The sequence below is a fragment of the Electrophorus electricus genome, chromosome 1 (assembly GCF_013358815.1).
Source record: "Electrophorus electricus isolate fEleEle1 chromosome 1, fEleEle1.pri, whole genome shotgun sequence".
Classification (NCBI taxonomy): Eukaryota; Metazoa; Chordata; class Actinopteri; order Gymnotiformes; family Gymnotidae; genus Electrophorus; species Electrophorus electricus.
Window position 1 is genome coordinate 28,455,068 of NC_049535.1, and position 10,000 is coordinate 28,465,067.

Here is a 10,000-nt window from a genome sequence, read left to right on the forward strand (position 1 = left end):
CCTGGACGATCAGGGTGAGCAGCATGGAAGTCCGCAAGCACAGAGGGGTCCGGAACATCTGCCCTGGGGACCCACGATTGCTCCTCAGGGCCATAGCCCTCCCAATCGACGAGGTACTGAAGGGTTCCGTTACGTCTCCGGGAATCCCACAACGCACAGATGGCATAGGCCGGCTCACCGTCGATCTCGACGGGGGCAGGAGGGTTGATGGGTGTTGTGGCAGCAGACAAAGGACTATAGTGCACAGGTTTTAACAGAGACACATGGAAGGTGGGATTCATTCTATACCTGGGGGGAAGCTGTAGCTTGTAGGACACGGGCTTGACCTGTTGAAGTACCTTGAATGGACTGATGTACCGGTGACTTAGTTTCTTGCTGTGTAGTCCAAATCTAATGTGGAGTGTCGAGACCCAGACCCTCTGACCAGGATGCAGTTGTAGGTTGGGGATACGGTGACGATTGCCAAACATTTGCTGGGTGCGCAAAGCCCTCTGCAAGTGGACGTGGGTGACCTCCCATGTCCAGGAGCTCTGCTGAAACCACTGGTCCAATGCTTGTATGTCCATGGGGGAGTCATCCCATGGGAAGAGGGCCGGTTGATAACCGTAGATGCATTGAAACGGGGCGAGCTGAGTGGAGGAGTGCGTGAGTGAATTGCGGGCGTATTCCGTCCAAGGGAGGAATTTGTGCCAGTCAGATTGTGACGTACAGTACTGACGGAGGAACCTTCCAACCTCTTGATTAACGCGTTCGACCTCCCCGTTGGACTGGGGATGGTGGCCAGAGTAGAGATTCGTAGTTATGGCTACCTTCCTACAAAACCGCTTCCAGCCCTGCGACGTGAATTGCAAACCACGATCGGACACGATCTCCTCTGGTAGACCAAATATGCGAAACACAAAAGAGAACATGGCTTCTGCTGTTTCCCAGGCTGTAGGTAAGTGAGTAAAAGGAATGAGGCGGAACATCTTCGAAAACCTGTCCACTACTACCAATATAACAGTGTTCCCCTCAGAGGCCGGTAAGTCTGTGAGCGATGTGTGTCCAAGGGCGATGTGGCACAGGCAGGGGCTGTAACTTCCCAGAAGGGAGAGAGCGAGGGGTGCGAGACTGAGCAGAGACTACACAAGACATTATGTAGTCTCATGCATCGTCATGAAGGAAGGGTTACCAAAACGTACGGGACAACATGCGTGTGGTGCGAGTGATACCAGGATGTCCGTTACATAAGGTCGTATGAGCCCATTCTAGCAATGTTCCTCTGAGGGAAGCTGGAACATATTGCCTCCGTGGGGGGCATTCCTCTGGACTAGGGTTATCCTTTAATGCATTCTCCAGGTCATCCTGGAAGCCCCACCGTATGGGAGCTAGGAAGCAACTACTAGGTAAGATGGTCTCTGGAGTTGGGTTGGTCGCCCCCTTATCATGGATGCGCGACATGGAATCTGCCTTTTGATTCTTGGAACCAGGTCTAGAAGACACAGTGAAGTTAAACCTGGAGAAGAACAATGGCCACCTAGCTTGCCTTGGGCTGAGTCGTCAAGCGGACTGTAGTTACTCCAGGTTCCGATGGTCCGTGTATACCAAGAAGGGATGTTCAGCCCCTTCTAACCAGTGTCTCCATTGCTCAAGTGCAAGTTTGACCGCGAGAAGTTCCCGGTTCCCTACATCATAGTTCCTCTCGGCGGGCTGTAGTTTCTTGGAGTAGAAGGCACAAGGGCGCAGTCGAGGTGGGGTGCCTTGTCTTTCTAGTCAGTGTAGTCGACTCCCCTCGGCATGCGAGTTCCGTCTGGAGTCCCGAAAGACGGTTTTCAACGCCGTCTCGCTCCAGCCACTGCCGGCGGCGACCGTACGGAATTCCCGGGCGTAGTCAGCTGCCGTGTGCCTCCCTTCACGTATCTCGCATAAAATAGTTCCGGGATCCTGAACACTCGCAGGACGAGCGAACACAGCCTTGAAAAGTTTGTGGAATTCCATTTCAGACTGTAACATAGGGCCCTGGCTATCCCAGAGGGCGGTTCCCCAAGCCCCTGTCTCACCAGTTAGCAGCGATAGCACAAACTGTACACGGTCCTTGTCGGTGATCAACTGCGTGGAATAATGGGAGAAATACATGGAACACTGCATCAGAAAGTTCTTGCATCTATCTGGAGAGACATCGAATCGTTCTGGGACGGCCACGGGAATGCAATGAGTAACTGCGGTGGACGGCGAAGGAGTCACCGAAGTCACGGTAAGTACGACCTGTGGAAAGTCTCTGAACGGTTTGGCGTAGCTCGGCCATGGAAAGCTCATGCTGGACCAGTCTGTTTTGTACCTCCGCTGGATCCATGATAATGGCGAAGTATTCTGTAACGACTGCACACACGTTGAAGTGGATCCAGTTGCAGAGGTTTATTCTTGCAATCAAACAGATATGTTTAGTAACACGGGTAAGCGCAGTCAGGTCGTTCCGAGGTCAATGCACAGGGTAGTGTTCAGGAGCTGTCCGACGGTCAGGCAGGAGACGAAGTCTAGAAGGCAAGCAGGAGTCAGTAACCAGGAAATCACACAGGATGAGGAAACGCTCGGTACGCCACATGGGAACAAGCCTTCGCAACGTGTGCACGGGCAAGGGAAGCTTATAAAGGGGATGGTAATGAGGGGAATGGGAATCAGGTGTGTGCTAGAATTCCAGTGAGTCAGATCAAGGGTGGGTGCGAATGGGCATGACTGTGCTGGGCTGATGGTTGTTCCTGGGGTTCGTAACAGTCATGGATGACAGCCCACCACTTGAAGCTCAACCCCAGTAAAACCGAGCTTCTGTTCATCCCAGGTACTCCCAACCCTTACCATGACCTCACTGTTTCCTTTGAGAACTCCCTGAGATCACCATTCGAAGCTGCCCGTAGCCTGGGTGTAACTTTGGACAACCAGTTGTCGTTCTCAACGCATGTTTCTAATCTAACCCGGTCTTGCAAATTCCTCCTTTGTAACATACAAAGGATTCGACCCTTTCTCTCGCAGGAAGCTACGCAGGTGCTTGTGCAGTCTCTTGTGATCTCAAAACTAGACTACTGCAACTCACTACTTAGTGGTCTTCCTCTAAGAGCCATCAAACCTTTACAAATTGTCCAGAATGCAACAGCACGACTGCTCTTCAATCTTCCCAAGTTCACGCATGTTACTCCACTGCTGTGCTCCCTTACAGATGACATGGGGCTCAACATTTGCTCTGATAATGAGGGGACTACTGCCTAGTACACTGAGCTATGATGGGTGGAGATGCTGACTCACCAGCTAGACTTGTGTAAAGAGAGCTTGCTATGGCATTCATTTTATTTGGAGAAATTCTTCCAGATGTATACAAATTCTTCTTTAACCATGCATTTGAAATCTTTACTCAAAATCCTTCCAAAACTTGCTGTCTGCATTATGGAAATGGTTCCCAAATATTTGACTTCCTTCTTTACCAGTATGCCAGATGGTTCAATTTTGTGAAGCGTTTGAATAGCTCCCTAATCCACCATTTGATGTTAGAGCATCCTTAAAGAAGCTGGACTGCAATTTACTAACATGTCAACTTGATGTGGATTATAAATTAAACTGCCATTCTATATACATTTTTTAGATTCTCCCCTGGAGTAGTCAAGCTAGACATTTGCCCAAAACCTGAGCTTTAGCCATTCTAGTTCATCAGCCACACCCCCTGATGTCAAGGCAGTGTTCTCCCATTCTTGAGGCCAATATACACCTCAGTACCAAGTTAGGATTCTCAGGGCAGTTAAACCTTGCCTAGTCTGCCATTCTGCAGACAAAGCTCACAGCCAAGGAGAGCACCAAGAACAGCTCACAATGAAGTTAACCTAGACTGGGCTCATCACTACAATTGCACATCAACCCAGGAAACAAATTACAATTTATTTATTCATCATCAAGTCATTGGACCATCAGTCACTCCTTAACCATGATGGGACCAAGGGTTACGTCTCCTTCCAGCTGTGTACCTGCAAAAAGGGGAACATTTAGGCTGGGCTTAGAAATGCTGCATCACCTCTAATCAACCCCCCCACCACCACCACCCTGTCCAAGAAGAATCAGGAGTTTAAGCTAGGGCAAGGCACAACAACCTGCTCATACCTCTGTCCACAGACAAATCCCTTCCCTCCCAGAAGCCACAGGTTGTGTCACAACAGCCACACACCCGGTTGTCACCATATGCTGCAGTCCACCTGTGAAGTCAAAATATTCACGCTTACCAGTTTGGCCTCACCAGTGCCCTGCTAGTTTCAATGCCACAGCAATATACCTGTTGCCAGAGAAGGAACAAGCTTTGTGCTCAGCATCAGCAGGGAGAGACGCTGCAGTTGCCTTCATAAAGCATGTGAAGTAGATCTGTAGAGAAAATGGTTACATATCGAGTTCAGCCCACCAGTCGTTCTAGTCACTGCCCTACCAAACAAACAAGGTCACCTACCAAGCCACTGTTGTCCTGCTGAAACTTGAATGCCTCCAGATGAAATCGCAGCCGGTCTGCTTCAGTTTGGGGCAGGAAGTGAGACTGGGAACCTGTGAGCTTAGCATCAATCAAGCACCTGCAATCATTTGTGCAGTCAGACCTCAGCTACTTCAGCACCAAAGCCACCTCACCAAGCCCACAAGGAAGCCACTCACCCATACTCCTCAATGAAGGCATATCTAGGGACTGCATTCACATCAGGGACCACAGTGGCCACACAGCTGTCCACATACACACGAAGGGGCACATGGTAGAACTGAATTACAGATGCCTCAACATTGATGACATCGTTCAGGAAGTACTGGTTGGAGACCCTTTCAGATTGCCAGTCATCTGGAGAAGAAACCTCATTACGTACAATTCAGTCAAAACTCATCTGTAGGTCTGGGATGGTCATGGTACAAACCTGCCATGAGCCTCAGGGAGAAGACAAGTTGTTCCTCAGCAACTTGGGTAGAAGCATATGGTATCCAAGCAGGCATCAGAGCATTGCTGCTTACGTTGTGCCGCCTGCAAAGCATTTGACGGCCATCAGTTTGAACACAGCCTTCCAAATAATACTGAACACCACCAATGGTAAAGGTCCAATACCTTGGATAATGACACTCAATATGGGTCACAGCACCAACAGTTCTCACAACAGGAGTGTGAGCAAGAGTCACTGGAACATAGCGGAGCAGGAAGACGTAGACCAGCTCATCCTGGGTCATCTGTTAAGAAAGAAGTGGCATCAGCTGCCTGCAGGTTTACAGCAGCACTAAGTCACTTCATAGAGACTCACAATTGTAGTACTGTTGCAGGCCTGCAGTGCCAATTGAAAGATGAGGACTTGAGCAGCACTGTCCTCCCCAGTGACAGCACATCCTCCCAAGGTGAGGTCAGCGGGATTTATCAGCTCACCAGTACCAAACAGGTCTCTCTTGACCTCCACGTATACCTCATTCTCACCACACTCTGCTGCTATACTCTCAGCAGCAGCAGGTTGGGGCATCTCAAACTGTACTGGGGGCTGTCTGGCTGGTAGCTGTGGTTCCTGAGGAAAGTGCCAAGTCACCTGCTTCACAGGACCCTGTAATTCTTGTTGGGACTGAAGATTGAAATGCTGCTGCACAGGTATCTGTACAGGATTCCTAGACTGCTGGCCAAGTGAGGCTTGGGCAGGTCCTGTGGGTTTAGAAGTATGGGACCCCTGAGAAGACACTCCAGTAACTGTTTGCTGTCCTGCTTGTACTGGATGTTTAAACTGAAGTCCTGATGGTACTTGGATTTTGTTCATTCCTTGCCATTGTGCTAGTGTTGAGCCAAAAGCAACCAGCAGAAGCAGCATAAATCCAACTTCACATAAAACCATTGTTATCCAAACAGCAGACCCCACAAACATACAAGTGCTTACAATTTCATTTATATATGCAATATTGTCCACTTTCAGCTCCACCTCCTGTTAATAAGCTTAATGTCACTCTGGACCTGTTGAGCGACTTATTACTCTGACTCACAGCTGACAGTAATCAACATTCTACTCCTCTTGATTCATTTAGACAATGGATCTAATTGACTAGATACATGAAAGGACCTAAGTGATGATGGAGTTTCAGACACAAGTTTAGTAATGGTGGACCATTTGGAAAAGAAAAAAAATGTATGTAATTTTGGTCACAAATTCACAATTTTCTATCATCAGGTAATACTACCCTACACCACTGTAACATATAACAAATCTTTACATTTACGGCATTTAGCAGACGCTGTTCTCCAGAGTGACTTATAATTATGACTCAGTACAACTTGAGCAATTGAGGGTTAAGGGCCTTGCTCAGGGGTCTGTATTTAATTTCTGTCACTAATTTTTTATCATCAGGTAATATTAACTTACACCATTCTAACATGTAACAAATTGGTTATTCTGTCTATAACTTCTGGATAAATAATGGAACTCATCTTGTATTGCTTTGTTACTTTTTTGTATGTTGTTTGTCCATTATGTTTTGTGATAAAAGGTTTATTCTAATTTAATCAAATTTTCTACAAATTCAATTGTAGTTTGACATGGTCGGAATTTACCAAAGTTTAACTTGATTTAAAGAAGATCCAAGCGGAATTTTAATTGCACTGTTTCAGGTAGATCCAGATGCTTTGATCAAGTGACAGTCTCAAAGTTTTCAGGAAATTTTGTGACATTTCTTGCAGTAGCAGAAGCCGGCTATGTGACACCAAAACTAAACATGAGGAACGACTGAAGAAGGTTGCTGGGAGAAGGTAGTGGTAAAAAATGTCCATATATCTTGCAGATCAATCGTGAAATTAAGCTCGGCTAGGGAGAGTTATGTCTCCTGAAAATGTGTAAGAAACATATTTCTTTGTCTTTCCAATAATGTTGTAGCTTTCCTCTTTTGTCATTTTGTTTGTTTTTGGTTCAAAATGTTCGCAAGTGCAACATGTTCAGACATGATGTGATCTAAAATGAGACATTTGTCTATTGCCAACTCTGGACCACAGTTGACATGATTTATCAACTATGCGTTTTCTCTACCCTGACACATCAGAGTTAACTTTCATTTACATTAAATTACATTAAAAGCCTGTCTTATTTAGACTGGCACAATTAAGCATCTGGAATGGTTGACCTAAACTGTCAAAATACTGATTATTTGAGCTAGTAATTATTCTAACGCAGCAGCCATACATTATAATTTTAACAAAATCATTTTATAATCTTATAAAACGGTTCATGCCCCATTGTCTGTCTGACACTACCTTTTAAATGACATGTAAATAATCAGCATTGGATAGACACTCTTATTCAAAGCGACATACAAACAATTATTAGTAAACAGCATGTGCACTAGTACAGAGAGCCCAGTCTTTGTATCTATTTGTTGAGACAGCAAAATTATTTTTATTTATACCAAAGATGTATCCAGAGTTAAAATAGTCAAGGAGGTAGGGCATCAGGTACAAAAATGGAGGTGTCAAAATTATACATAATTATGCATCTAAATGGTGCATACATAGAAAGAGTTATTTACAAGAAACAATTTTTATTCCTGCCCAGCTCTTTGGTGTTTCTATGGATAGGAACTGTTAAATTAGATCTAATGTGTTTATAGTTTACTGTAAGGTAGATATGCTAAATGAATAATAAATAATAAGAACATCTTATTAAGATCTAGATCATCAAAATAAATCAGTGTACAGTATGAAGTATGATCATTAAGCTATGTTTAATAAGATACTTAATTAACTACCTATAAAAGAAAAACGCTTGAGACTAACACCATCACAATCTAATGTCATTAGACGTTTACAAAGTTATTTCCAAAACTGGCTTTGAAATGGTTCATAGGCCTATTGATAGCATCTCCTGCATAATATGTTTTATAATCAGTGGCGTGAAACCTTAGCTAACGTACTAATATGAAAGAAATAACGTCTTCATCATGGCCAGAATATACGTTTTATACAGTTGCCTTTACTCCAGATACTGTACCAGGTTAGTTTTGAACATTTCAAATAATAACACGATTATTGTCTTGCCAAATATGCTGTATGCCACTGCCACACAACCTGTTCAAGTGTTGCCAACATGTATACAATTGCTGTGAGTGGAAATGCTGATAACGCAAAGGGCTTTGATTGCACCCTCCCTCACCCAGCCAATACCAAATAACAAGTGTAAACTGCTTTAAGCGTGCACTCATCTGGTAGGAGAAGCCGATTTTTTAAAACCCAGTTGTATTTACCTTTTAAATTTTGGTTGTAGCTCTAAAAACATTACTAAGGTCCAGACCTCCTTGACCTCATAGTGGACTATGGGCATAGTAACTACTCTATTTTTGTTTTTAATTACACTTCACATTTTTGGATTTTAAAATGTTAATATAAATGTTCTTCAAAAAACTGGGTTAATTTTAGTAGCTAATAATAGAGATAACAAAAAGGAGAGTAGCCTAGCAAATCTCTCAATTTTTGTCAAGTGGTGATGCAGTGTGAACACTCAGGCAAAGGTAGTTTACCAAATAAATGGAATGAAAAATGTGACACGATTTAACAGCAAAGGTGCTTAAAATTTATTAATGTACGGGTAAAGCCTTTGAGATTTGTATTATACTGGTACCAGGATCCCACAATGGATGAATGTAATGGAAGAGTTTAGTTCCTTTAATCAAAGCCTATTGTCTATAAGAATGGAGAAGGAAGGAAACAATTATTACAGCACGGTCAACTTTTATTCCAGATTGCTATACCACCAAAACATGGCTTTTTCAATTACATATCTGCATGTACTGTTTGTAAATGCTTATACTTTATAGGTCTGGATAAGATCCAAGTGCTCAAAGGAAGGAGACTATACCATTCTCCAGGTGTTCGACGTAGAGCAACAATGAGCATAAATGTTAGCTTTGCACCTAAGCTGATTAACATTTTGTTTAAAATAAGAAAAAAGAAAAAAAGAGAGAGGAGAGAGAAGAGGGGCTAGTCCACGAACAAGTGCATGCTTTCAACAGTATGTACTAAAATACAGAATGAAGTCCTAAACCTAAAAAATATATCATTTACATCATTCACAAACACTTTGGGGCAGTGGATTAATAAGTAAATATGATTTGATGTAAATTTTCTTCCATAAGGGAATGGTTCTCTGTTGCACCCAGGAAATACGACACCACAGGGGAAAAAAACTAAACTAAACTAAATCTCCTCTGCCCTAAAAAAAAAACGCCCCAAAAAAACCCACTCTTCTAAAAATGTCTAAAGGGCTTCCCCACAGAGATGGATTCACACAAATATACCAATAAACAAGGTCTGTATGACTCTTTACAGGTGAGATCTGCTTCTATGTAATTCACAATTTTCACACTAACTCATTCTCAACCCCAAACAGCATGAAACCTGCCAGACAAAATGGGTAACTTAGCCAGTTACAGTAAAGGTAAGATGAAGACTCAACACTCAAATTCTTCAGTGCCCTTCGGCTTTCTGATGTTGAAGTGGGTGAAGGTGGACAGTTGAATTTTGCTGGGAAGGCTGGGTTTCTGATTAGCATGCTGACTTCTGACTGGTCAATGGGTCACCTCTTGTCTGCTTGCCTCTAATTGTCCCACCTGCTTTTCTTCCGTTTAGGTGGGTCTGGAACAGCAAAGCTATCTTCCATGCCTCTGTGCAGCCCTGCCCTATCTCCACCCTCCCTGCCGCCCCTCCAATCGTCTCTCTCTGACCGTCCATCTCGGCCTTGTTCCCGGTCCCGGTCCCGGTCCCGCCGTCCACCCTCTCCATTGCGGCTGTCACTGTGGCGGTCTCTATCCCCGTACCGGTCCCGGTCGGCATGCTTGTCTCCATGACGATGATGACCATCTCCATGACGTCCTCCATCGTCAGCAGACCTGTCGCCACGGGACCACTCTCGTGGGGAGTAGGAGTACGAGTCTGAGACAGAGCTCAGGGTGCCTGCACTGCTGAAGCCAGCCATCTTTGTGCCTGAATTAAAGGCCAGGGGAGGCAGCA

At 44.7% G+C, this 10,000-nt stretch overlaps 2 protein-coding genes across 4 annotated transcripts in view; both read right to left on the reverse strand.

Annotated features, from left to right (window-relative positions):
- Positions 1–3,896: 3,896 nt before the first annotated feature.
- LOC113592212 (zona pellucida sperm-binding protein 3-like) lies at positions 3,897–5,855 on the reverse strand. The gene is made up of 8 exons (XM_027032998.2): positions 5,280–5,855; positions 5,090–5,208; positions 4,905–5,008; positions 4,654–4,831; positions 4,457–4,574; positions 4,289–4,374; positions 4,120–4,211; positions 3,897–3,986 (listed from the first exon to the last, which is right to left on the reverse strand). Exons 1-8 carry the CDS (start codon positions 5,847–5,849, stop codon positions 3,934–3,936), a joined length of 1,320 nt encoding a protein of 439 aa, XP_026888799.2. The 5' UTR covers positions 5,850–5,855; the 3' UTR covers positions 3,897–3,933.
- Positions 5,856–8,541: 2,686 nt separating this feature from the next.
- ddx42 (DEAD (Asp-Glu-Ala-Asp) box helicase 42) overlaps positions 8,542–10,000 on the reverse strand; it is a 19,102-nt gene continuing 17,643 nt past the window's right edge. For all 3 annotated transcript variants that reach the window (XM_035533040.1, XM_035533047.1, XM_035533041.1), the window contains one exon: positions 8,542–10,000. This exon is cut by the window's right edge and continues 166 nt beyond it. In XM_035533040.1, the coding sequence (XP_035388933.1) occupies positions 9,588–10,000 (413 nt within the window). In that variant the 3' untranslated portion in view covers positions 8,542–9,587.

Coding starts and splice junctions, on each gene's coding strand:
- LOC113592212 (XM_027032998.2), bottom strand. CDS start 5,849: ATGGTTTTATGTGAAGTTGGATTTATGCTGCTTCTGCTGGTTGCTTTT. Junction 4,375..4,456: donor AGCAGGACAACAGTGGCTTG/GTAGGTGACCTT, acceptor TTTTCTCTACAG/ATCTACTTCACATGCTTTAT. Junction 4,212..4,288: donor TGTTCCTTCTCTGGCAACAG/GTATATTGCTGT, acceptor TTGACTTCACAG/GTGGACTGCAGCATATGGTG.